The sequence below is a fragment of the Salmo trutta genome, chromosome 12 (assembly GCF_901001165.1).
Source record: "Salmo trutta chromosome 12, fSalTru1.1, whole genome shotgun sequence".
Taxonomy (NCBI): domain Eukaryota; kingdom Metazoa; phylum Chordata; class Actinopteri; order Salmoniformes; family Salmonidae; genus Salmo; species Salmo trutta.
This window is the reverse complement of record NC_042968.1, coordinates 54,002,048-54,029,752: the sequence shown is the minus strand read 5'-3', so window position 1 is coordinate 54,029,752 and position 27,705 is coordinate 54,002,048. Positions and strand designations below refer to the sequence as shown.

At 43.9% G+C, this 27,705-nt stretch overlaps 1 protein-coding gene across 11 annotated transcripts in view; it reads left to right on the top strand.

The window, feature by feature from the left end:
• The window catches only part of LOC115203789 (zinc finger MIZ domain-containing protein 2), a 43,131-nt gene that overhangs the window by 11,107 nt on the left and 4,319 nt on the right, over positions 1-27,705 (top strand). For 3 of the 11 annotated variants that reach the window (XM_029768785.1, XM_029768774.1, XM_029768781.1), the window contains exons 2-19: positions 13,519-13,572; positions 13,771-13,858; positions 15,020-15,134; positions 15,526-15,716; positions 17,383-17,554; positions 18,201-18,449; positions 18,556-18,741; positions 19,342-19,431; positions 19,869-20,055; positions 20,482-20,623; positions 20,814-20,910; positions 21,713-21,865; positions 22,081-22,186; positions 22,329-22,486; positions 22,635-22,702; positions 22,809-22,877; positions 23,134-23,372; positions 23,451-23,566. In XM_029768785.1, the coding sequence (XP_029624645.1) occupies positions 13,809-13,858; positions 15,020-15,134; positions 15,526-15,716; positions 17,383-17,554; positions 18,201-18,449; positions 18,556-18,741; positions 19,342-19,431; positions 19,869-20,055; positions 20,482-20,623; positions 20,814-20,910; positions 21,713-21,865; positions 22,081-22,186; positions 22,329-22,486; positions 22,635-22,702; positions 22,809-22,877; positions 23,134-23,372; positions 23,451-23,566 (2,388 nt within the window). In that variant the 5' untranslated portion in view covers positions 13,519-13,572; positions 13,771-13,808. The remainder of the gene's footprint in view (positions 1-13,518; positions 13,573-13,770; positions 13,859-15,019; positions 15,135-15,525; positions 15,717-17,382; positions 17,555-18,200; positions 18,450-18,555; positions 18,742-19,341; positions 19,432-19,868; positions 20,056-20,481; positions 20,624-20,813; positions 20,911-21,712; positions 21,866-22,080; positions 22,187-22,328; positions 22,487-22,634; positions 22,703-22,808; positions 22,878-23,133; positions 23,373-23,450; positions 23,567-27,705) is intronic. The other 8 variants (XM_029768776.1, XM_029768784.1, XM_029768777.1 and 5 more) reach the window with 8 other exon arrangements.

Here is a 27,705-nt window from a genome sequence, read left to right as displayed (position 1 = left end):
CGTCAACCTTCAGGTATTTCCCGGGTTCTGAGAGCCTATCGGAGCCCTGGGAATTGTCACGTTACAGCTAAGATCCTTACTTTTCAATAAACAGATGCAAGACGCACGACTCCTTGTCAGACAGGGTACTTCCTGCATGAAACCTTGTCAGGCTTTTGCCTGCCATAGGAGTTCTGTTATACTCACAGACACCATTCAAACAGTTTTAGAAAATTCAGAGTGTTTTCTATCCAAACCTGAACAATAATATGCATATTCTAGCTTCTGAGTTGGTGTAGGAGGCAGTTAAAAATGGGCACATATTTTTTCCAAAATTCTCAATACTGCCCCCTATCCCAAACAGGTTAACTATTTAATTGTACTAGAATGCTTAACCTCTCTAGGGTAGGGGGCAGTATTTTCACATCCGGATAAAAAAACGTACCGATTTAATCTGGTTATTACTACTGCCCAGAAACTAGAATATGCATATAATTGTTTGATTTGGATAGAAACACCCTAAAGTTTCTAAAACTGTTTGAATGGTGTCTGTGAGTATAACAGAACTCATATGGCAGGCCAAAACCTGAGAAGATTCTGTACAGGAAGTGCCCTCTCTGACCATTTCTTGGCCTTCTATACTCTTTATCGAAAACAGAGGATCTTTGCTGTAACATGATACTTTCTAAGGCTCCCATAGGCTCTCAGAAGGCGCCAGAACGTTGAATGATGACTTTGCAGCCCCTGCCTGAAAAACAGTAGCGCATTTGGATAGTGGTCGATCTGAGAACAATGAGACGGGTGCGCGCATGCACGTGAAGGGGCCATTTTACATTTTCAGTCTTTGAACGAAAAAGACGTCTCCCGGTCGGAATATTATCGCTATTTTACGAGAAATCGCATAAAAATTGATTTTAAACAGCGTTTGACATGCTTCGAAGTACGGTAATGGAATATTTAGTTTTTTTTTGGTCACGATACGTGTCCGCGCGTCACTGTTCGGATAGTGTCTTGAACACAAGAACAAAACAGAGGATATTTGAACATAACTATGGATTATTTTGAACCAAAACAACATTTGTGGATGAAGTAGAAGTCCTGGGAGTGCATTCTGACGAAGAACAGCAAAGGTAATCCAATTTTTCTTATAGTAAACCTGAGTTTGGTGGGTGTCAAATTAGCTAGCCCGTGATGGCGAGCTATCTACTCTGAATATTGCAAAAATGTGCTTTTGCCGAAAAGCTATTTTAAAATCTGACACCGCGATTGCATAGAGGAGTTCTGTATCTATAATTCTTAAAATAATTTATGTTTTTGTGAACGTTTATCGTGAGTAATTTAGTAAATTCACCGGAAGTTTTTGGTATGTTTGCTAGTTCTGAACGTCACATGCTAATATAAAAAGCTGTTTTTTGAAATAAATATTAACTTGATTGAACAAAACATGCGTGTATTGTATAACATAATGTCCTAGGAGTGTCATCTGATGAAGATCAAAGGTTAGTGTTGCATTTAGCTGTGGTTTTGGTTTTTGTGACATTATATGCTAGCTTGAAAAATGGGTGTGTGATTATTTCTGGCTGGGTACTCTCCTGACATAATCTAATGTTTTGCTTTCGTTGTAAAGCCTTTTTGAAATCGGACAATGTGGTTATATTAACGAGAGTCTTGTCTTTAAAATGGTGTAACATAGTCATATGTTTGAGAAATTGAAGTAAAAGCATTTCTAAGGTATTTGAATATCGCGCCACATGCTGTCCCCAGACCGTATCCAGGGACCAGTGTTTTGTGACGCTGGACCTGAGGGATGCGTATTTCCATGTTCCTGTTCATGCAGTTCATTGGCAGTGCTTACGAATTCATGGTTCTTCCTTTCGGCCTCTTCTTGGCACCCCGCACTTTCACAAAGTGTGGGACACTGTTTTGGCACCTCTTACGTCCCGAGGGTTGTTGATCCTCAATTACCTGGACGATTGGCTGATTTGTGCCCCAACCAGGACCCAGGTCCTGTCAGACAGAGACAAGCTTCTGACCCACATTGGCGGGCTGGGCAGTACTGTAAACGACAAAAGTCGTGGCCTTCATTGGCATGGAACTGGACTCAGTCCTCATGAGATCACGCCTGCCCACCAGAAGGGTTCAGGCGATCTTATCTTGCCTCGACCACTTTCGTCAAGGGCGGATGGTATCTGTCCTAACCTGCCAAAATCTGTTGGGCTTGCTGACAGCGGCCTCGTTGTTGATTCCCCTGGGCCTGCTCCATCTCCGGTCTCTTCAAAAGTGGTTCAACTCCCACCGGCTGTCACTCCTCCACCTCACCTGAGGGAAAGATGCTGAGGATGTGCTGCCGGGAGCTGGTCAGCACAGACGTCTCCCAGTTCGCATGGGGGTGTGACCAAGGGCCGGTCGGCCAGCGGCTGTTGGCTACCCCCTTGGAGCGACAGGCACATCAGCCTCTACACTGAGACGGTATTTGGCTGCTATATCTGCCTGCCATGTGGGGTGGGTGGACAGGACAGGGGGGTGCCATCCCTTGGTCTCCAGGTTTATGTAGGGGGTTTGTCGCCTGCATCCAGCTAGGACCTGCTCAATGGCAAGCTGGGATCTGGATGTGGTCTTGGCAGCTTTGGCAACGCCGCCTTTCGAACCGTCGAACCGTCTGCCTACCTGAAACACCTCGCTATGAAGGAGGCTTTCTTGGTAGCGAATGCTTCCATGAAGAGGGTGGGTGAGCTCCATGCTCTTTCGGTAAGTTCTGAGTGCTACCGGATGGACCCTTGGGGGGAGGAGGGTAAATCTTTCCGCCCCAAAACTTAATTCCTCCCGAAGGTTCTGTCAGACAGGCATGTGAACATCCATTTTATCCTGTCTGCTTACAATCTCCCGGCGGGGGAGTCTGGGCCTCCCTCCGGCATGCTGTGCCCTGTGAGGGGACTGGCTGCCTATGTGGAGCGGACATGGTCAGTGAGAACAACAGACCAGCTCTTTGTCTGCTATGATGAGAGTGTCCTGGGGGCTGGGCTGGGCTATCAAAGCAGAGGCTCTCACTGGATCGTGGAAACGATTATGACAGCATACCGCCTGGCTGGCAGGCCAGTGCTGGGATCTGTGGTGGCACATTCAACACGACGTATGGCTGCGTCCTGGGCTCTACTGAGAGGAGCGCACCTCGCTGATATCTGTGGTGTGGCCAGCTGAGCAGCTTCTTACACCTTTGCTAGGTACTATCGGGTAACTGTGGCACCTCCCTCTGCGGTTGGTTCAGCAGTCCTGTGCGTCGCCTCCCCTTACGGGGACTGTGCCGGGACTCTTTCTACTGACTCTGAAAAACACCAAAAGAAAGATCCCCAGGGTCCCTGCTCATCTGCGTGAATGTGCCTTAGGCATGCTGCAAGGAGGCATGAGGACTGCAGATGTGGCCAGGCCTATAAATTTCAATGTTCGTACTGTGAGACGCCTAAAACGGTACTACAGGGAGACAGGACAGACAGCTGATCGTTCTCGCAGTGGCAGACCGTGTAAAAACACCTGCACAGGATCGGTACAGCCGAACATCACACCTGCGGGACAGGTACAGGATGGCAACAACAACTGCCCGAGTTACACCAGGAACGCACAATCCCTCGATCGGTGCTCAGATTGTCCGCAATAGGCTGAGAGGCTGGACCCTAATCCTCACCAGGCATCACCGACAACAACGTCGCCTATGGGCACAAACCCACTGTCGCAGGACTAGACAGGACTGGCAAAAGTGCTCTTCACTGACGAGTCATGGTTTTGTCTCACCAGGAGTGATGGTCGGATTCGTGTTTATCGTTGAAGGAATTAGCGTTACACCGAGGCCTGTACTCTGGAGTGGGATCGATTTGGAGGTGGAGGGTCCGTCATGGTCTGGGGCGGTGTGTCAGAGCATCTTCGGACTGAGCTTGTTGTCATTGCAGGCCATCTCAATGCTGTGCGTTACAGGGAAGACATCCTCCTCCCTCATGTGGTACTCTTCCTGCAGGCTCATCCTGACATGACCCTCCAGCCATACTGCTCGTAGAAGCAGTGGGGTAACATCTCACAGCAAGAACTGACAAATCTGGTGCAGTCCATGAGGAGGAGATGCACTGCAGTACTTAATGCAGCTGGTGGCCACACCAGATACTGTTACTTTTGATTTTACCCTCCCCCTTTGTTCAGGGACACATTATTCAATTTCTGTTAGTCACATCTCCTGTGGAACTTGTTCAGTTTCTCAGTTGTTGAATCTTTATACAAAACTTAACATGTGTAAATATTTCTGAAAATAAACGCAGTTGACAGTGAGGACATTTCTTTCTTTGCTGAGTTTATTGGAATGATCCAAATAGCTCACATAACCGTGGTTACATACGTAACCTTCGATATCCCTTTACCAACCCTACATTGTCACAACACAACCGACTGGCTCAAATGCATTAAGAAGGAAAGAAATTCCACAAATGTAACTTTTTAAAAGCATTCCAGGTGACTACCTCATGAAGCTGGTTGAGCGATGGCCAAGGGTGTGCAAAGCTGTCATCAAGTCAAAGGGTGGCTACTTTGAAAAATCTCAAATATAAAATATAGTTTGATTTGTTTAACACTTTTTTTGGGGGTTACTACATTATTCCATATGTGTTATTTCATGGTTTTGATGTCTTCACTATTGTTCTACAATGTATGAAATGGTAAAAATAAAGAAAAACGTTTGAATGAGTAGGTGTGTCAACTTTTGTGTGTATAGATATTTATTTTGATCCAGTCGGATAAACACTCCTAACAACCTCCCTGACCACTGAGGCGTCTGCATGGTCGTAAAGCACACTGTTGCCTCGTTTTGTATCACATTCAATGATAAAGCTGGGGGGGCAAAAATGCAAAATCAGAATGTGTGGGGGGGGGGGGCGCTAGTCTTTTTACAGTTCTCATTGTTGTAGTGGACACGTTGTTTGCAGAGCGCACAACCTAGGCTACACTTGTGAGAAACAAGTTTTGGTTTATTTCATTCCATTTACAAGTTGTCAATTTATTCGTTGTGTTTTGTTTTGAGCGCTCCTGTCGATGTTGAGTAAGGAGGACGCACATCTGATTACGCATAGAAGTAAGGCTACGTGGCCTGCACGCAAATGTAGGCTTATAAATGTGCCCATTTGATGGGGATCTGATAGTATTGTATTTCAAAAAAATATATTTTTAACTCGCCACTAAAAATGAGCCGTGGAGCTTCTCCAGAGTAATTTTTTCTTCACCTCAAATAGCAAGGAAATTAACTCTGTTTTTACATCCATTGAGAATGACAATAGTTCCTCAATGTAGCCTATTAGAAATATACACTGCTCAAAAAAATAAAGGGAACACTTAAACAACACAATGTAACTCCAAGTCAATCACACTTCTGTGAAATCAAACTGTCCACTTAGGAAGCAACACTGACAATAAATTTCACATGCTGTTGTGCAAATGGAATAGACAACAGGTGGAAATTATAGGCAATTAGCAAGACACCCCCAATAAAGGAGTGGTTCTGCAGGTGGTGACCACAGACCACTTCTCAGTTCCTATGCATCCTGGCTGATGTTTTGGTCAGTTTTGAATGCTGCCGGTGCTTTCACTCTAGTGGTAGCATGAGACGGAGTCTACAACCCACACAAGTGGCTCAGGTAGTGCAGCTTATCCAGGATGGCACATCAATGCGAGCTGTGGCAAGAAGGTTTGCTGTGTCTGTCAGCGTAGTGTCCAGAGCATGGAGGCGCTACCAGGAGACAGGCCAGTACATCAGGAGACGTGGAGGAGGCCGTAGGAGGGCAACAGCCCAGCAGCAGGACCGCTACCTCCGCCTTTGTGCAAGGAGGAGCAGGAGAAGCACTGCCAGAGCCCTGCAAAATGCCTCCAGCAGGCCACAAATGTGCATGTGTCTGCTCAAACGGTCAGAAACAGACTCCATGAGGGTGGTATGAGGGCCCGACGTCCACAGGTGGGGGTTGTGCTTACAGCCCAACACCGTGCAGGACGTTTGGCATTTGCCAGAGAACACCAAGATTGGCAAATTCGCCACTGGCGCCCTGTGCTCTTCACAGATGAAAGCAGGTTCACACTGAGCACGTGACAGACGTGACAGAGTCTGGAGACGCCGTGGAGAACGTTCTGCTGCCTGCAACATCCTCCAGCATGACCGGTTTGGCGGTGGGTCAGTCATGGTGTGGGGTGGCATTTCTTTGGGGGGCCGCACAGCCCTCCATGTGCTCGCCAGAGGTAGCCTGACTGCCATTAGGTACCGAGATGAGATCCTCAGACCCCTTGTGAGACCATATGCTGGTGCGGTTGGCCCTGGGTTCCTCCTAATGCAAGACAATGCTAGACCTCATGTGGCTGGAGTGTGTCAGCAGTTCCTGCAAGAGGAAGGCATTGATGCTATGGACCGCCCGTTCCCCAGACCTGAATCCAATTGAGCACATCTGGGACATCATGTCTTGCTCCATCCACCAACGCCACGTTGCACCACATACTGTCCAGGAGTTGGCGGATGCTTTAGTCCAGGTCTGGGAGGAGATCCCTCAGGAGACCATCTGCCACCTCATCAGGAGCATGCCCAGGCGTTGTAGGGAGGTCATACAGGCACGTGGAGGCCACACACACTACTGAGCCTCATTTTGACTTGTTTTAAGGACATTACATGAAAGTTGGATCAGCCTGTAGTGTGGTTTTCCACTTTCATTTTGAGTGTGACTCCAAATCCAGACCTCCATGGGTTGATAAATTGGATTTCCATTGATTATTTTTGTGTGATTTTGTTGTCAGCACATTCAACTATGTAAAGAAAAAATTCTTATTAAATAATTTCTTTCATTCAGAATATTTTATACAATGTTGCACGTTTGTTAGCATAAGCTGGCTGGACCAAATTGATAGTTTCATGTTCTTTGCAGACAGGCCATGCTTTGCCAGTGATTTGTTTTATCAGGATATTTTCTACCTGCAGGCTGCAATGTCTTTATTTGTTTGCTTTGTAGGCTATTTGACATAGTTGGTAATAGCAATAGAAGTTACTTTTAGATTTGTATAATTTTTATTTAGATATATTTAGTATTAATTACATGACATTGATTTTGAAATACGAAGACTTTTATAAAATAAATGAATGTGCGTATGAAAATCATAACTGGCACGCTGATTGGTAGATAAAGATAAATTGGCGCTCCAAATGGGAATGGTTGCCGACCTCCGGTGTAGTCTTACCGTCAACTTCGGGAGCGTAAGAGCCAATTTATGCTTGATCTGAAAATGTGGTCAGAGGCACCATATGAATGGTGTGGCGCAATAGCGGAGCCTCTGATGGCACGCAGAGGCCAAATTGAGCTCCGTACCGCATCATCATGCGCCTCTCAAATTTTGTAACAATGCAGAGGGCTTTGAATAGCTCCACATTGACTTGATTGGTGGGCGGGAGGTCTTGTATAAACACAAACTCGCTTCCTTGACAACTTCTTTTACAAAAGCTCTGTTTTTTTCTGCGAAATGTAAAAAGTATGTATGCCCTGACTTCTGCAGAGGCCATATCACCATAAATGCTGCATGGCCAATGCAGACATTGGATGGACCATGCAGAACCTTTATTGTCAGAATCTGTGATATATATATATATATATATATATATATGGAAAAATACACGTTTTAAAATTTCGATTAGTTGAAAGAACAGACTTGGTCGACCAATATTTTTTTTTTTGGTCCGCGACAACCCTAGTATAGTTCAGTACATTATGGTGTACTCAACTATACATTACTTTACTCTGTGCTGTACTGGACTGTACTAAACTAACGTTATACTTTTCTTTACTGTCCAAACTTGTGAACCCAACTGTAATTTGACTACTATGATTTCCAATTTTAAATTGCACAAATTTGGTTACCATGTCGTCAAGTTTAGGTCCGTAGGCAGCTTCCTTATTTGCTGTTCTATACATTTTTCAATTTGTCACCCAATTTGACATGCTCCTATGAACTTCATGTTGGGTCTTTTTACATGGAAATGGCCAGGGAACTAATATCGATATAGAAGGTGTCTGTTTGGTAACTGTCACTCTACATAGGGCGGCAGGTAGCTTAGTGTTTAGAGCGTTGGGCCAGTAACCGAAAGGTTGCTAGACCGAATTCCCGAGTTGACAAGGTAAAAATCTATTATTCTGTCCCTGAACAAGGCAGTTAATCCACTGTTCCTAAGCCGTCATTGTAAATAACAATTTGTTCTTAACCGACTTGCTTAGTTAAATATAGGTTAATTAAAAATAATAATATCCCCTCTCTCACACACACACACACACACACACACACACACACACACACACACACACACACACACACACACACACACACACACACACACACACACAATCAAATATTATTTGTCACATGCATCGTATACAACAGGTTTGGAATTTACAGTGAAATTCTTACTTACAAGCCCTTAACCAACAATGCAGTTTTAAGAAAATACTCCCCCCAAAAATTGACATAAAAGTAACAAATAATTAAAGCGCAACAGTAAAATAACAATAGCGAGGCTAATATACACACTCTGCTCCATCTGCGGGGTGTCTGACCCAATTCTGTGAGGAGAGGAACACTGATATTGGCAACAAATTGGGGAAAGGGGATATCTAGTCAGCATAACTGAATGCATTCAACCAAAATGTGTCTTCTGCATTTAACCCAGCCCCTCTGAATCAGAGGTGCGGGGTGCTGCCTTAATCCACATCCACATTACTGTCCCAATGCTCTAACTGCTAGGCTACCTAGCGCCACCTTAGCATGTCAATTAGCGGAGTGTTGTGGAAATTCACAACTATGGACTTTTCCCTCACAGTAGTTTACTCTGAGATGAGTCGTAATTTACTGCGAAAGAGATCGGGATGGAGAGGGTGATTGAGGGGAAATTGTATTGAAAGCCTATGATTAGAGGTCGACCGATTTAATCGGTAGGGCCGATTTCACAACAATCGGTATTTTTGGACACCGATTTTTTTTTACATTTTAATTATATAATTTTGATTTCATAATTTTTTAAAATTATTTAACTAGGCAGTCAGTTAAGAACACATTCTTATTTTAAATGACGGCCTTGGAACGGTGGGTTAACTGCCTCTTAACATAATCACTAGTTAACTACACATGGTTGATATTACTAGTTTATCTAGCATGTCCTGCGTTGCATATAATCGATGCGGTGCCTGTTAATTTCTCATTGAATCACAGCCTACTTCAACAAACGGGTGATGATTTAACAAGCGTATTTGCGAAAAAAGCACTGTCGTTGCACCAATGTACAGTGCTTTGCGAAAGTATTCGGCCCCCTTGAATTTTTCGACCTTTTGCCACATTTCAGGCTTCAAACATAAAGATATAAAACTGTAATTTTTTTGTGAAGAATCAACAACAAGTGGGACACAATCATGAAGTGGAACGAAATTTATTGGATATTTCAAAAAAAAGTTACGAATAAAAAAACTGAAATTGGCCGTGCAAAATTATTCAGCCCCCTTAAGTTAATACTTTGTAGCGCCACCTTTTGCTGCGATTACAGCTGTAAGTCGCTTGGGGTATGTCTCTATCAGTTTTGCACATCGAGAGACTGAAATTTTTGCCCATTCCTCCTTGCAAAACAGCTCGAGCTCAGTGAGGTTGGATGGAGAGTTTGTGAACAGCAGTTTTCAGTTCTTTCCACAGATTCTCGATTGGATTCAGGTCTGGACTTTGACTTGGCCATTCTAACACCTGGATATGTTTATTTGTGAACCATTCCATTGTAGATTTTGCTTTATGTTTTGGATCATTGTCTTGTTGGAAGACAAATATCCGTCCCAGTCTCAGGTCTTTTGCAGACTCCATCAGGTTTTCTTCCAGAATGGTCCTGTATTTGGCTCCATCCATCTTCCCATCAATTTTAACCATCTTCCCTGCCCCTACTGAAGAAAAGCAGGCCCAAACCATGATGCTGCCACCACCATGTTTGACAGTGGGGATGGTGTGTTCAGGGTGATGAGCTGTGTTGCTTTTACGCCAAACATAACGTTTTGCATTGTTGCCAAAAAGTTTGATTTTGGTTTCATCTGACCAGAGCACCTTCTTCCACATGTTTGGTGTGTCTCCCAGGTGGCTAGTGGCAAACTTTTAAATGACACTTTTTATGGATATTTTTAGGAAATGGCTTTCTTCTTGCCACTCTTCCATAAAGGCCAGATTTGTGCAGTATACGACTGATTGTTGTCCTATGGACAGAGTCTCCCACCTCAGCTGTAGATCTCTGCAGTTCATCCAGAGTGATCATGGGCCTCTTGGCTGCATCGCTGATCAGTCTTCTCCTTGTATGAGCTGAAAGTTTAGAGGGACGGCTGGGTCTTCGTAGATTTGCAGTGGTCTGATACTCCTTCCATTTCAATATTATCGCTTGCACAGTGCTCCTTGGGATGTTTAAAGCTTGGGAAATCTTTTTGTATCCAAATCCGGCTTTAAACTTCTCCACAACAGTATCTCGGACCTGCCTGGTGTGTTCCTTGTTCTTCATGATGCTCTCTGCGCTTTAAACGGACCTCTGAGACTATCACAGAGCAGGTGCATTTATACGGAGACTTGATTACACACAGGTGGATTCTATTTATCATCATTAGTCATTTAGGTCAACATTAGATCATTCAGAGATCCTCACTGAACTTCTGGAGAGTTTGCTGCACTGAAAGTAAAGGGGCTGAATAATTTTGCACGGCCAATTTTTCAGTTTTTTATTTGTTAAAAAAGTTTGAAATATCCAATAAATTTCGTTCCACTTCACAAAAAATTACAGTTTTATATCTTTATGTTTGAAGCCTGAAATGTGGCAAAAGGTCAAAGTTCAAGGGGGCCGAATACTTTCGCAAGGCACTGTACCTAACCATAAACATCAATGACTTTCTTTTAAAATCAATACACAAGTATATATTTTTAAACCTGCATATTTAGTTAATATTGCCTGCTAACATGAATTTCTTATAACTAGGGAAATTGTGTCACTTCTCTTGCATCCCGTGCAAGCAGTAAGGATATATGCAGCATTTTGGGCCACCTGGCTCATTGCGAACTGTGTGAAGTCTATTTATTCCTAACAAAGGCCGTAATTAATTTGCCAGAATTGTACATAATTATGACATAACATTGACGGTTGTACAATGTAACAGCAATATTTAGACTTAGGGATGCTATCCGTTAGATAAAATACGGAACGGTTCCGTATTTCACAAAGAATAAACGCTTTGTTTTCGAAATGATAGTTTACGGATTCGACCATTTTAATGACCAAAGGCTGGTATTTCTGTGTGTTATAATTATGTCTATGATTTGATAGAGCAGTCTGACTGAGCGACGGTAGGCACCAGCAGGCTCGTAAGCATTCATTCAAACAGCATTTTCGTGCGTTTACCAGCAGCTCTTCGCAGTGCTTCAAGCATTGCGCTGTTTATGACTTCAAGCCTGTCAACTCCCAAGATTAGGCTGGTGTAACCGATGTGAAATGGCTAGCTAGTTAGCAGGGTGCGCGCTAATAGCGTTTCAAACGTCACTCGCTCTGAGACTTGGTGTAGGTTTTCCCCTTCCGCTACGTGGGTAACGCTGCTTCGAGGGTGGCTGTTGTCGATGTGTTCCTGGTTCGAGCCCAGGTAGGAGCGAGGAGAGGGATGGAAGCCATACTGTTACACTGGCAATACTAAAGTGCCTATAAGAACATCCAATAGTCAAAGGTATATGAAATGCAAATCGTATAAAGAGAAATAGTCCTATAATAACTACAACCTAAAACTTCTTACCTGGGAATATTGAAGACTCATGTTAAAAGGAACCACCAGCTTTCATATGTTCTCATGTTCTGAGCAAGGAACTTAAATGTTAGCTTTTTTACATGGCACACTCAATTTAAACCAAATTGAACATGTTTCATTATTTATTTGAGGCTAAATTGATTTTATTGATGTATTAAGTTAAAATAAGTGTTCATTCAGTATTGTTGTAATTGTCATTATTACAAATTAAATAAATAAAAAAAATCGGCCAATTTAATCGTTATCGGCATTGAAAAGTCATAATCGGTTGACCTCTACCTGTGATCTCTCGGCAGTTAACAAGCTGTATGTGTGTCAGTGTTTCTATGAGTGAAATGTTTCGCCAGACACACACAACGTGTGCATTTAACGAATTCTGTGGCGCAATTTTAGAGATTAGAATATCTGTCCACGTTTACTTTTCCTCAGCCAACAAGAGTAAGGAACAGCAAAATCACTAGCCGATATCAATGTAGGCCTACCATCCCCCATAGTAGAAACGTGTATATATTCTATTGGTTAGCTTGCTGTTCTGTGCGAGGAAGAAATAACCTATTCAAACAAACTCCGGACAGTTGTGGGACGATAGAGCCCATATTCATACAACCAGTGTGCTAAGTAAACAAAAAAAATGTAAGAAGCAATGAGGCTCATGCAACAGATCAGAACATTTAGCTTAAAATGTTGATAAACTATTATTCATTCACATTATAAGCGCAGCAGTGTGCACAAGTATTGGCACAAGGCAGTAAATTGGCTACGCATAAATGTTAGTTCCATAATGCGATTAGCGGGAAAACATTGTCAGAAGCGCACCGCACCATGCGAGCGGTTTCATGAGACTGAGATTAAAATATCTGTTTAGAAATGTGGATAAAGGGGAGCTCTAAAGTTGCGACAACTAGCATGGGTTTCTAATATGACTAGGATTGTGCCTTTGGCTACTGGACAATGGAAGTTGATTTGAAAACCAATAGAACATGAGAGAAATAGGCTATACTGGTTTCAATGGCATTCTCCAGTCTATAAAATAATTGCCTGCACGTTTGGTTGTATTTTGTCTAGGCTACTTTGAAGCAAGGTAAGCCATGCCTCATAATATGTAGTAAAACGTTCAAGGTTCAAACAAGTATGCTTTGTAAATGCATACTTCCTCCAGCTCATTGCAAAGTGTTGTGTGATGAGCTAAAGCCTGCCTACCTTTGCCTAAGCACTTGAATGGCAAATGGGAAGCGAGCTTCAATTACCAGTTGAGAAATAAAACTAGTAGCTCTTTTAAATCATGGCCATCAGTGTTTTTAACACGCGATTGCGTTTAGAATTGTTGCGCAATGATGGGGCTAATAAAAGCACGTTTTACTCCAGCAGCAACAAACTGTAGCAGCAGCTCTCGCGCTACATCGACTGGTATTTCAATCAATGAATAGGGAAAAATCTATTTTCGCAATGGGATTTATTTTCTTCTCCCTGGCAATTGGCGGTGGCAATTTTATTTATCAGCTCTTCATATATTTTTTGGGCCCAAAAGCCTGGCTATTACTGTGTGTAGGCAGCCGCCTCATTTGCTGTTCTCTTGAATTCCTGTAGAAATCAACGAGCTAAATTTAGACCCTGCTGCCTGCCCCTCCCTTCTATGAGAACCATTATGCCGGGCAGTAATAGGCTAACTCTTTCGCTCTCTCACACACAGACCAACAGACAGACCGAGATACACACAGAGCAGAAGCTAAAGGGGAAGAGGAAGGTAAGCGTGTGTGTGGCTATGATGGTGGTGAAGTCACTGCTTCAGTTCAATGCGATGAGTTGATTCGATCAGCTTTATTTACATGATATTGCTGATAACAAGAACACTATAATACATGGCATAATGAATAATTACACGATCGAAAATAAGAACGCAACAACACAACATACCGTTTCAATACTTCTCTCTCTCTCTTAGGCTGCCTGTCAGGGTCTCGTTGATCCCCCGTTCCTCCGATGAACCCCCTCAACTCCATGAAACCCGGTCTGCCTCCCACTCCGCACAGGTACACACACACACACTGAATGACTCAGAGAGGGAGTGCTGAGCGCATTGTCCTCAGACAAACCGTTAGTTGTCTTCTGGTTGGCTTTCTCTGCTCCCGCTATTGGCTGGGCTCTAGGACTCATTGGCTGCTGCTGGCGCTGGAGCGCTGGTTTCATGTACCAGCGAGATCACGTCCTGTGATTTCAGTTGAGGGAGTGGAGGGTAACCTCAGCCCCACACACACATGCACGTACACACTCAGGGGCCGCCTCTTGTCAGCAGGGCTACCCTTACCAGTTTCTACGTGACAACTATGTTGTTATGGAAATGTTGTGGAGTGCCTCTTGAGGATGTGCTGTGGCACAAGTCATTCAACTCTTACAAAGACTCCCACTATTTTTCCTCTTCAACAAACAAATGGTCTAATGCAGGGGTTCCAAAAGTTTTTCACTCAGGCCTCCCTTCCAGCACTGTTCATGACACAAACTGTTCACACCCATCTTGTTGGCGGAGAGAACTTTTTGCATGTGTTAAAGCTTACTTCCAGCAATTGTACTCATTTTGTCAGGATGTGCAGATAAAATGTTGCCGTTTTTAAAGCAAGTTTTCTTGCAATTCTATATATTTTGCATTGTCTAATGTGTATTCATGTGTTGAGTGACTCAAACATTACAACAAAATCTATGGGCTAAAAAAAACGTTAACTGACATGGGCTAGTTGATTTGGACATTTCTGAGAAGTTATAAATAACTCTAAGGTCTTTTATGGCTGACATGATGAGGATTATACTAGTGTTTTCTACTAAAATAACTTTCAAGAGAAAGTTGAAATCTGGATTAAGTTTGTTCTATCTGCACTAATCTGAAAAGAACTATATAGGTGAGAGTACTGTGGTGTGTATACTTCCACCTACCAGGTATTTGCTTCCCCCTGTCCAGTGTCTGTATGTGTCAAGCGTCTCAGAGTATGAGTGCTGATCCAGGATCAGCCCCCACCCCACCCATCTTATTCATTTTGATTTAAAACTCAAAACTGATCCTAAAAATCAGCACCCGGACTCTGACATGCTTGATGCACAAGGCACGGGTCTTTCACGATCAGTGCAGATGGAGAGGAAGCCTACTGCTGTACATGAATCCATCCCATAATGTCTTTGCTTCCTGGCGCTATCTTCCTTAGTGACGGTAACTTCCTGTATGACTCTGCCTCCTGGCAACAAGGCACCAATCAACAGCCAGGAGCACTCTCCGTGGTAACAACCGTCTGGGGCGTGACCAATCCCTCGCACAGCCAGGTAACAACCAGCCAATCATGGCTCTCCTCCTTCCTTTCTCTCACCCATCCTTCTTAACTGTCTCTAATCCATCATTCTATCATCCCCTCCTTTCAACTAGTCCATCTATTTATTTAACCTTAATTTATCAAGGAGAGCAAATATCTTTTGCCACGTTCCAGGTTGCCTACATAGCAGCTGTGCACCAAAACTCACAAGGCCTGAATGAAGTGTATAACTATCAGAATCCGCATCAATGGTATTGCAATATGTGATATGACATGACATTCATTAATTATTTAATATGTAAAGCAGACAGTCTGGGATGTCACATGGACTTTTTCTTTTTCTTTAACACTTTACTGTTTCCACTACCTCACTTTCTGTCCACTTCCTGTGTTTCCCCGTCTAGGTGTTTGGAGCGCCCATGGGTCCGGGCGGGAACTCTGGAGGTCACATGATGCAGAGCAGCGGTGGCGGTGGGGGGATGAGTCCTGGTATGAGCCACCAGTACCAGAGCTATGGTGATAAGGGCTACGGACAACCAGGCCTTTACGGCCGCCCCAACACCGCCTATAACCAAGCACCGCCATATGGACAGAGGTAAACATCTTTTGACTTGTTTTTATGGTATATGTTCACCAGGGTCTTGTTTATTGGGCACCAAACAGAGTGAAATGTAGACGTACTACCTGGGAAGTGTTCACTAGGCATGAAATGGAAGAAAATAGACTGAAAGAGGGACAGACTACTTGAACATACAGTTGAAGTTGGAAGTTTACATACACCTTAGCCAAATACATTTAAACTCAGTTTTTCACAATTCCTGACATTTAATCAGAGTAAAAATGCCCTGTCTTAGGTCAGTTATGATCACCACTATATTTTAAGAATGTGAAATGTCAGAATAATAGTGGAGTGATTTTATTTCAGCTTTTATTTCTTTCATCACATTCCCAGTGGGTCAGAAGTTTACATACACTCAATTAGTGTTTGGTAGCATTGCCTTTAAATTGTTTAACTTGGGTCAAACGTTACGGGTAGCCTTTCTCAAGCTTCTCACAATAAGTTGGTTGAATTTTGGCCCATTCCTTTTGACCGAGCTGGTGTAACTGAGTCAGGTTTGTAGGCCTCCTTGTTCACACACTTTTTCAGTTCTGCCCACAAATGTTCTATAGGATTGAGGTCAGAGCTTTGTGATGGCCACTCCAATACCTTGACGTTGTTGTCCTTAAGCCATTTTGCCACAACTTTGGAAGTATGCTTGGGGTCATTGTCCATTTGGAAGACCCATTTGCAAGCAAGCTTTAGCTTCCTGACTGATGTCTTGAGATGTTGCTTCAATATATCCACATCATTTTCCTGCAGCAAAGCACCCCCACAACATGATGCTGCCACCCACGTGCTTCACGGTTGGGATGATGTTCTTTGGCTTGCAAGCCTCCCCCCTTTTCCTCCAAACATAACGATGGTCATTATGGCCAAACAGTTCTATTTTTGTTTCATCAGACCAGAGGACATTTCTCCAAAAAGTACGATCTTTCTCCTCATGTGCAGTTGCAAACTGTAGTCTGGCTTTTTTATGGAGGTTTTGGAGCAGTGGCTTCTTCCTTGCTGAGCAGCCTTTCAGGTTATGTCGATATAGGACTTGTTTTACTGTGGATACAGATACTTTTGTACCTGTTTCCTCCAGCATCTTCACAAGGTCCCTTGCTGCTGTTCTGGGATTGATTTGCACTTTTCGCACCAAAGTGCGTTCATCTCTAGGAGACAGAGCGCGTCTCCTTCCTGAGTGGTATGACATCTGCGTGGTCCCATGGTGTTTGTACTTGCATACTATTGTTGGTACAGATGAACGTGGTACCTTCAGGCATTTGGAGATTGCTCCCAAGGATGAACCAGACTTGTAAACTTATGACTTCAACTGTATATAGGAAACGCTCATTTTCTTTTGCAAACTATTTTGCTAAAGTTGTTCATTTTCATTGCCTGAATGAAAACAACCCAGGGCTCCATTCAGTCGTTCAAACACATGGGGATAATGTTAATTGCATTTCATTAATTCCTTACGTTCTCCTCAAGTTGCCTCCTTTTCCAAACCCATTTGTTGAGAAGCTTAGAGGTCTTTCCCCTCTGACCTTCTCATCCAATGGGTTTGGAAAAGGAGCTGAGGAGAGAGGACTCAAGGAATCAAGGAAATGCCATTGTTTATAGTGCTTGACCTTGGGAGTGAGTTCCAAATAATTCTATCTCTGTCTCTGTATCTTAGTTACTCTAATAATGGTGGTGGCGGAGGAGGTATGGGCCAACGCCCTCCCTCTGACTTCACCCAGGCTGCTGCCGCTGCGGTTGCCGCTGCTGCTGCCACGGCGACCGCCACTGCTACGGCTACTGTTGCTGCCATCCAGGAGAAGCAGAACCAGGAACTGAACTATGGCCAGGTATGCGGCTAAGCCTCCTCGTTTGTGCGCACGCGTGTTATAGTTGGGACGATAAACCCCAAATTATCGACACGACCACAACGTGGACATTTTGCTGATATCATTCAGTAGCTCTGCCACACACACACACTCACTCACTCACTCACTCACTCACTCACTCACTCACTCACTCACTCACTCACTCACTCACTCACTCACACTCACACACTTTCTCCAGACTCCAGAGACATGGCTTTGATTAGAGAGAGAACATAAGTATTTTCTAGCAGACTGTTTACACGTCTACACTCTGTCTCTAGGGTGAAACCACACTGTAAATCCTACAGGGAGTCTTCCATAATTTGCTCTCTGTCTCCTGCCACAGTATTGTGTATCAGGGTTGATGTCTATTCTAATTGAAGTCACACATTATTTTAATTTAAAAATGCTAACACATTTCAAACAAATAGCTTCTCCTTTTCAGTTTGAGAACTCATTGGAAATATATGCCCTTTTTTCTATGTTTGAATTGGAATTTCTGTTTACTTCCTGAATTAACTGACTTCAATTCAAACCCCAATTCTGCCACTAGGTGTGTGTGTGCTCTGCATTTTTATAGCATCTAGCCTCCCTTCCCCCTTGTTCTCCTCCTCTTCTCTCTCTTTAGATGGGTGGAGGCCCCTCCTACAGTACCCAGTTCCTGTCCCACCAGGGCCCCCAGCAGGGTGGCCCCCGCGGCCCCCCGGGCATGAGCCCCAGTGGGATGATCCAGTCCCGGCCCGGGCAGCACCCCTCCATGGGGGGCATGGGGTACCCCTCGCACCCCTCCCAGGGTCAGGGCCAGAGGATGCCTCAGCAACACCCAGGCTACCCAGGAGGCCAACAACAAGGGCTCAAACGCCCCTACCAATCAGAGGTACAAAGCTGGAAAACACATGGGTACTTACTAACACACTTCACATAAATTGTTTACTAGTTGCCACACACTCATCCCTTCCATATCTCCTCTGTCCCTCCCCCAGGGTTTCCCAGGGCAGCAGCAGTATGGTTCAGGGGGGATGTCTCCGTACCACGGTGGCCAGCCCCTCCAGTATCCCCCCGGCCCCCAGCAGCACCAGCCCCAGTCCCCCTCCTACCACCCCAGCCAGCGTATGCCCCCAATGGGGCAGTACCAGCAAGGTCCACCCAATCCTGCACAGTACTACAAGGTAAACAGTGCGACCACACACACAAACACTAGTTAAAGGAGCAATCAGCAGTTGCTTATTTTATTTTTAAATGCTATGTACCCATTTCATTCTTGAAGAACATGACTTCTAAATGCCCCACGGTCTTAGTTCAACTGTTGTACCCCATCAAAACTCAAAATATAAACTTGTTTTACTCCAATGTCTATAAACAAAGTAAATGTAAACAAACACTATACAGCCTATAAACTTGGTTAAAACTATAATTTTGATGACATGGATGGTCAGTCCTTGCATCTATAGTGCTGTCTGTGAATTTCAGTGGTTACATTTCTCCAGCCCTCAGCTTTTAACAAAACGGGCAGGGAAAAATGCTTCATTATTGTTTCTACTGCTGATTGCCGCGTTAAGCTATGAATGTGTATTTCAAAGGATTAGAGTCTTTTAACACACTGCCAGTATGAACCCGGCTCCAAAGAGACTTCTCCATTACATGTTTATAGTGTAGAGACAGGATCTAGCATCAAATCTGACCAGGGCCTGTATTCACAAAGCGTCTCAGAATAGGAGTGCTGATCTAGGATCATTTTTGCCTGTTAATGTTTGTGTGTGTGTTTTCAGCAGGAGCAGCAGTATAACGGGCAGCAGGGTAACATGCCACCAGGAGCATCAGGAGGCTACAATGCCTTCACACAGGCTGCTGTCAACGCGGTAAGCCAACCTGGTGTCTGTGTCTGTGTGTGTGTGCGCGCCTTGGCAGTGTGGAGGAGATGGTGCTTTTTGTTTCCATGACATTGTCCAGGCTTCCGTGTGACCTTTGTAATTTTTGGGTCCTTTGCAAATGTAATGTAATTTGTGGTTTTTGTGTCCGCAAATTACAGATTGATATAAATGTTTTTCAATACGAGTCATCCGTTGACAGATAATGGACGGAGATGATTGTCCGTCAAACAAACAATATGTCTGCCCTCATGCCGTATGTAACGCGTCCGAAAATGGTTAACTGGAGTTTTAACTTTTGATTGGACACAAACCGACAATTGATTAATTCATGTACAATTTCATGTGTCCGTACATCTTTGTGGCCCTAGCCTTATATAGGATGATGTTTTTCTATGTTTCAAATTCTCTCTCCCTCCCTCTTTCAGCAGGGTAGCCGGGTGATGCCGGGGTACCCCAGTTCTCCTCTGGGTGGTAACCCCACCCCTCCCATGACTCCGGGCAGCATGCCCCCCTACCTCTCCCCCGGTGGGCCAGGACCAGACACCAAGCCCCCCTACCTCCCCCAAGGCCCTGACGTCAAGCCCAACATCAACTCCCTTCAGCCCCCCACTGGTGAGACCCACTTACTTCAGCACTCCTTTATTAAGGGCTCTATTCAAACTGTATCGCTGAAGCGTTACAGGTTGCGCTGGAGAAATGTAAAGGTCATTTTTTCCCCCCGCTTGAGATGACATATGCAGCATTTACCGTGAATGCAGTATCCACTAACGCGGGAACATTGCATTTAAATTTCAATGACGCTGTAACGCTGAACTTCCACGATACGGATTGAATAGAGCCCTAACTCATTGGATTGATGGAAATGTATATAGAGATCAGACCTGAGTCGTGTTTATTAGACAGCAAATGGAAGAAAAAAGGACTGAAACGGGAAGGGACTTGTCCAATAAGAAATAATTTTTTTGTTGCATTCCCTAATGTAGAGGACCCTGGGCCGAATGAGTACTTTAAATACTCTCATCTCCCCTCACCCTCCAGGTAACCCTAGCGACGACCTGCGGCTGACCTTCCCGGTGCGCGACGGCGTGGTGCTTGAGCCGTTCCGATTGGAACACAACCTGGCAGTCAGCAACCATGCCTTCCAGTTGCGAGACTCCGTCTACAAGACCCTCATGATGAGGTCCGAGCCCACCGCCTCTCAGCCAATCAAAGCAGCAGTTACTGTGACGTGATCCAGTGTTTTAATACCATAGTTTGGATTTTTTCCACATTTATTAATTGACGATTCTGGTGTGTGTGTCTGTGTGTGTTCGTGTGTGTGTTCATGTGTCTGCCTGTGTGGATCTGTTGACTGCATGTGTGTCCTCTAGGCCTGACCTGGAGCTGCAGTTTAAGTGTTATCACCATGAGGACAGACAGATGAACACTAACTGGCCCGCCTCCGTACAGGTACAATCACACTTACAGGTACAATCACACACACACAGATGTAAATGCCACATCAAACAAAACACAATATTACAGACCTTTCCCAAGATAAGTGTTTTGTGTGTTAAGATATATATATATTTTTTTACATACAACCTGATCTTTGTGCATTTACATACATCCCTATTACAATGGGTTAGGCTGGGTTTATACTCCCCCAAGTGCTCTCACTGCTCTCTTGCGTAAAGTCACACATTCTACCATGCACTGACATCTCTGTGTGGAGCCCTCCATACAGGTGGTGAAGTCATGAAGCCTTTATGGAAAACTAGTGGAGTGGAGATCCAGCCTTATATCTGGGTTAGCAAGGTGATGACATTGAACTTGATTGGCTTCCCAGTTGAGTACTTCATTGGCTAGACAGGGTTGCGTTCAGGAGGGTGCAACAAACTGAACGTTTTAGGTAGAAATTACATTTATTTATATAGCCCTTCTTACATCAGCTGATATATCAAAGTGCTGTACAGAGGATCAATACCATCAATAGAACTGATGATTCCTTACTCTACATCTCTATTCTGCATGTCTTTTCTGCACAACGTATTTCTATCTAAACATTCCACAATATTGCACCCTATACTAAAGGTGGCCCAGGGCCTGTATTCATAAAGCGTCTCGAGTAGAAGTGCTGATCTATGATTAATTGTGTCTTTTGAATCATAACAAATAAGATTATATGGATGGGGGGGCTGATCCTAGGTCAGAACTCCTACTCTGAGCCCAGTGTGACGACTGTGACTAGCGTGTTAGCCGATCCTCCATTCACCTGTCTGTCATGTAGGTGTCTGGTCCTTGCTTACAGGTGAGTGTGAATGCCACACCGCTCACCATCGAGAGGGGCGACAACAAGACGTCCCACAAGCCCCTCTACCTCAAGCAGGTGTGTCAGCCGGGACGCAACACCATCCAAATCACTGTCACCGCCTGCTGCTGCGTAAGTAGTACCATACAGGCAAAAATGCCTTATGAAGTCCTAGTCCGGTTGCGTGCTGGTTGTATAAGGATGTTTTGTTAAGTCTTCATCTGGTTCTGATCTTTGATAGCAACCAAAATATGACCTCTTTCCCATATCTTTATCTAGTCACGAAAGGACATATTTACTTGTTTGTAATCCAATTTCTCTCTCTCTCTCTCACCCTCTCTCTCTAGTCCCACCTGTTTGTGTTGCAGCTGGTCCACAGGCCGTCAGTACGCTCGGTTCTTCAGGGATTAATGAAGAAGAGACTACTGCCTGCAGAGCACTGTGTCACTAAGAGTGAGTGGAACACACACACATACGCCTGACTGGTTGGTTGGTTCTCAGAAAAACAGACTTCTTCTCACTGCAATTCTCACCTGTTCTCTTCCCTGCTCTCTTGTCTCTTCCTCTCCCTCTCTCTTTCTCTCCCTCTTCTCAGTTAAGAGGAACTTCAGTAGTGGGACCATCCCCGGGACCCCAGGGCTGAACGGAGAGGACGGTGTGGAACAGACGGCAATCAAAGTCTCCCTGAAATGTCCTATCACCTTCAGGCGCATCCAGCTGCCTGCACGTGGACACGACTGTAGACACATACAGGTGAGAGACTAGGCACACGCACAAATACAGGTGAAAACACGTGCTCGCATACACACGCGCATATCATCACTCTTAACATATTGTGAGAGACAAACGTCCGCACACACACACCCTAAACCTCTTTCTGTCTCTCTCTCTCTCTCGGCAGTGCTTTGACCTGGAGTCGTACCTGCAGTTGAACTGTGAGAGAGGGACCTGGAGATGCCCTGTGTGCAAGTATGTTAACGCAACAATTTACATATTTTTTAGCATGCCTTATCTTTCCCATAGACAAAGACCTGCTGTTTTTTTTGTCATCTGGACCATGTGTATCTCTCCACAGTAAGACGGCGCTACTGGAGGGCCTAGAAGTGGACCAGTACATGTTGGGCATTCTAATATACATACAGAAGTAAGTGTCTGTCTGCAAATCCCCTACTACATGGGTATTTAAATCTGAGCCTGGAGGTCCGGAGTACTGCTCGCTGGTTTTCTGTTCTACCTGATAATTAATTGAACCCACCTGGTGTCCATTTAGAGGGGAAGAATGAAAATCAACAGAATTTGCCTGCCCTACTATGTTCATATTTCGTTTTTCTTTAGCTTAACCATAATTAGGTCTACAGTTTGCCTTATCTTGCTCTTCCTTGTCTAACCTCTTCCCTCAGTTCAGACTATGAGGAGATCACCATTGACCCAGTGTGTGGCTGGAGGCCGGTGCCCGTCAAACCAGATATCCACATAAAGGAGGAAGCAGATGGGCCGGTGTTAAAACGCTGCCGGACGGTCAGCCCCAGTCACATGATGATGCCCAGCGTCATGGAGATGATCGCTGCCCTGGGACCAGCCTCACCCTACCAGGGTCAACCACCAGGGGGCAGGAACACACCTGACTACAACAGCCAAGGTAGGGAGGAGACAGACAGATGCGTGTGCGCACACACACGCACACAAACGTGTCCTTATATTTGTGGTGTTCATCCAGCAGGCACAGGATACTCCAGCCAGTCAGGTTTCTCTGACTTCCCCAACACCCCTGGAACTCCCACCCTGAGAGACTTCACCTCCCCCGGACCCCCTAACATCTACCAACAGGACCAGGTAACACACCCACAGATAGGCACACACTAATGCACAGACACACAGGAAAACACTCACAGCGATAAACAGGCAGTAGTGCTGAGCGATTAGTGCTTTTTGAGGTCGGTTCGATTATTTAAAAAAAAATTGCACTTTTAAAAAAAATGTGGATTGAATGCTGTAACACAGAATAAAACAATTAATACAAGTCCCATGATGGTAGTGACTGCCCATTACTGCTTATTAACCATAATCTATTAACATTACTTTAATAAAATATTTTAGTTACATTTGAGCTGATGCCTGACAATCACTTCAATGTAAGGCCTACATTTATGACTGCTGAATACCAACTATCAATCACTTAGATCGTGCATTTTCAGGTAAAGATGCCTCCCAAATCAACTGATCTCTATCTGCTGTATATCCAGCAATCTTCTCTCTTTTATGTAGCAGGCGTAAAAGAAACACAGACGGGACAAGTAGGCGGGCAATGGATTATGGTCATTATGCACTGAACAAAAATATAAACGCAACATGCAACAATTTCAAAGAGTTTACTGTAAATAAGAATTTGTTCTTAGCTGACTTGCCTAGTTAAATAAAATAACATTAATTACACAGGTGCACCTTGTGCTGGGGACAATAAATCAGTCACTTTAAATAAATTCATTAGGCCCTAATTGACTACTTTTTTTTTTTTTTAAGTAGGGGCATGGATCAGAAAACCAGTCAGTATCTGGTGTGACCACCATTTGCCTCATGCAGCATGACATCTCCTTCGCATAGAAATGATCAGGCTTTTGATTGTTGCCTGTGGATAGTTGTCCCACTCCTCTTTAATGGCTGTGCGAAGTTGCTGGATATTGGCGGGAACTGGAACATGCTGTCGTACACATTGATCCAGAGTGTACCAAACATGCTTAATGGGTGACTTTGCAGGCCATGGAAGAACTGGGACATTTTCAGCTTCAGGAACTGTGTACAGATCCTTGCAACATGGGCCTATGCATTACCATGCTGAAACATGAGGTGATGGCGGTGGATGAATGGCACGACAATGGTCCTCAGGATCTCGTCACGGTATCTCTCTGCATTCAAATTGCCATCGATAAAATGCAATTGTGTTTGTTGTCCGTAGCTTATGCCTGCCCATACCATAACCCCACCGCCACAATGGGGCACTCTGTTCACAACGTTGAAACCACGATTTATCCATGAGCACACTTCTCTAGCGTGCCAGTGACCATCAATGGTGAGCATTTGCCCACTGAAGTCAGTTATGACGCTGAACTGCAGGTCAAGACCCTGGTGAGGACTACGAGCATGCAGATGAGCTTCCTTGAGATGGTTTCTGACAGATGGTACAGAGATTCTTTGTTTGTGCCAACCCACAGTTTCATCAGCTGTCCCGGTGGCTGGTCTCAGACGATCCCGCAGGTGAAGAAGCTGGATATGGAGGTCCTGGCCTGGCGTGGTTACATGTGGTCCGAGGTTGTGAGACCGGTTGGACGTACTGTCAAATTCTTTAAAATGATGTTGCTTATGGTAGAGAACTGAACATTCAATTCTCTGGCAACAACTCTGGTGGACCATCCTGCAGTCGACCTTGCCAATTTGAGCACTCCCTTAACTTGAGACATCTGTGGCATTGTGTTGTGACAAAACGTCATATTTTAGTGGCATTTTACTGTCCCCAGCACAAGGTGCACCTGTGTAATTTACTTTATTTAACGTTTTATTTAACTAGGCAAGTCATTTAAGAACAAATTCTTATTTACAATGACAGCCTACCAAAAGGCAAAAGGCCTCCTGCGGGGACGGCGGCTGGGATTAAAAATGTATTAAATAAAAATATAGGACAAAACACACATCACAACACTACATAAAGAGAGACCTAAGACAACATAGCATGGCAGAAAACATGACAACACAGCATGGTAGCAACAATATGGTAGCAGCACAAAACAGGGTACACACATTATTGGGCACAGACATCAGCACAAAGGGCAAGAAGGTAGAGACAACAAGTCATACAAAGCAGCCACAACTGTCAGGAAGAGTGTCCATGATTGAGTCTTTGAATGATCATGCTGAACCCCGTTCCGCCAGCGGAACCCCTAGCCAACAGCCAATGGCGTCGCATGGCGTTAAATACAAATACCTCAAAAAATCTGTAATTTCAATTTCTCAAACATATGACTATTTTACACCATTTGAAAGACTCTCGTTAATCTAACCACATTGTCCGATTTTCAAAAAGGCTTAACAGCGAAAGCAAAACATTAGATTATGTCAGGAGAGTACCCAGCCAGAAATAATCAGAGCCATTTTCAAAGCAAGCATATATGTCACAAAAAACAAAAACACAGCTAAATGCAGCACTAACCTTTGATGATCTTCATCAGATGACACTCCTAGGACATTATGTTATACAATACATGCATGTTTTGTTCAATCAAGTTCATATTTATATCAAAAACCAGCTTTTTACACTAGCATGTGATGTTCAGAACTAGCATACACACTGAAAACTTCCGGTGAATTTACTAAATTACTCACGATAAACGTTAACAAAATACATAATTATTTTAAGAATTATAGATACAGAACTCCTTTATGCAATCGCGGTGTCAGATTTTAAAATAGCTTTTCGGCAAAAGCACATTTTGCAATATTCTGAGTAGATAGCTCGGCCATCAAGGCTAGCTATTCAGACACTTGCCAACGTCGAGGCTCAGTAAACTCAGAATTACTATTACAAAAATTGGATTACCTTTGCTGTTCTTCGTCAGAATGCACTCCCAGGACTTCTACTTCAACAACAAATGTTGTTTTGGTTCCAAATAATCCATAGTTATATTCAAATAGCTCCGTTTTGTTCGTGCGTTCAGGTAACTATCCGAAGGGTGACGCGCATTTCGTGACAAAAAAATTCAAAATATTCCATTACCGTACTTCGAAGCATGTCAAACACTGTTTAAAATCAATTTTTATGCGATTTTTCTCGTAAAATAGCGATAATATTCAGACCGGGCAACGTTGTATTCATTCAAAGGCTGAAAGAAAAAAATGGCCACTTCTCATGAACGCGCATCTCCTGCCTCTGAGCCACTAGGCTGACCACTCACAAACAGAGCTCCTGTACCTAGCCCAGAGACGGCAGACACCCCATTCCACTTTCTGGTGGCTTCAGAGAGCCAATGGAAGCCTTAGAAAATGTCACGTTACAGCAGAGATGCTGTATTTTCAATAGAGATGCAACAGAAGGCCAACAAATTGTCAGACAGGGCACTTCCTGTATGGAATCTTCTCAGGTTTTGGCCTGCCATATGAGTTCTGTTATACACAGACACCATTCAAACAGACACTATCCAAATCTACTAATTATATGCATATTCTAGTTTCTGGGCAGGAGTAGTAACCAGATTAAATCGGGTACGCTTTTTTATCCGGCCATGATGATACTGCCCCCTATCCCAAAGAAGTTAATCAGCTTCTTGATATGCCACACCTGTCAGGTGGATGGATTATTTTGGCAAAGTAGAAATGCTCACTAACAAGGGTGTGCACAAAATTTGAGAAATTCGCTTTTTGTGCGTATGGAACATTTCTGGTGTCTTTTTTATTTTAGCTCATGAAACATGGAACCAAGACTTTACATGTTGCATTAATATTTTTGTTCAGTGTAGTTAGTTAATTACCACCCTTTCTGTGCTAAGCTATGTAGAATACAACTCCCTGTTAAATTGCAAAGTTGGGGCTTGATCTGATTTATCACTAGAGAAACTGCAGTTTTAGCTCACATAAAAAAATCTAGATGGAATTCAAATAATTGAACAGACATTGGTCAATTAGTTGTTCAAAAAACAAGAAATAACTTAAATGTGGTTTATCAGCTCACCACAAACGCATACAGGGACACAGTGACTAGGTTCGGGGGTCAATTCCATTTCTAGTCAGTCAGGGTCAGAGAAAGGGAGGGAATGAGCACACATACAAGGCCAAAGTACACACCTGATGTTCTTACATCAGGCTTCTCTCATCTCTATAAAGAGACCTATCACATGCTCCAAGTAGGTCACTTAATGGTGAACATGCATTTGCAAATGGACTCTGGAGTACTCGGAAAGCATTGGCTACATTTTCATCCTCGAACA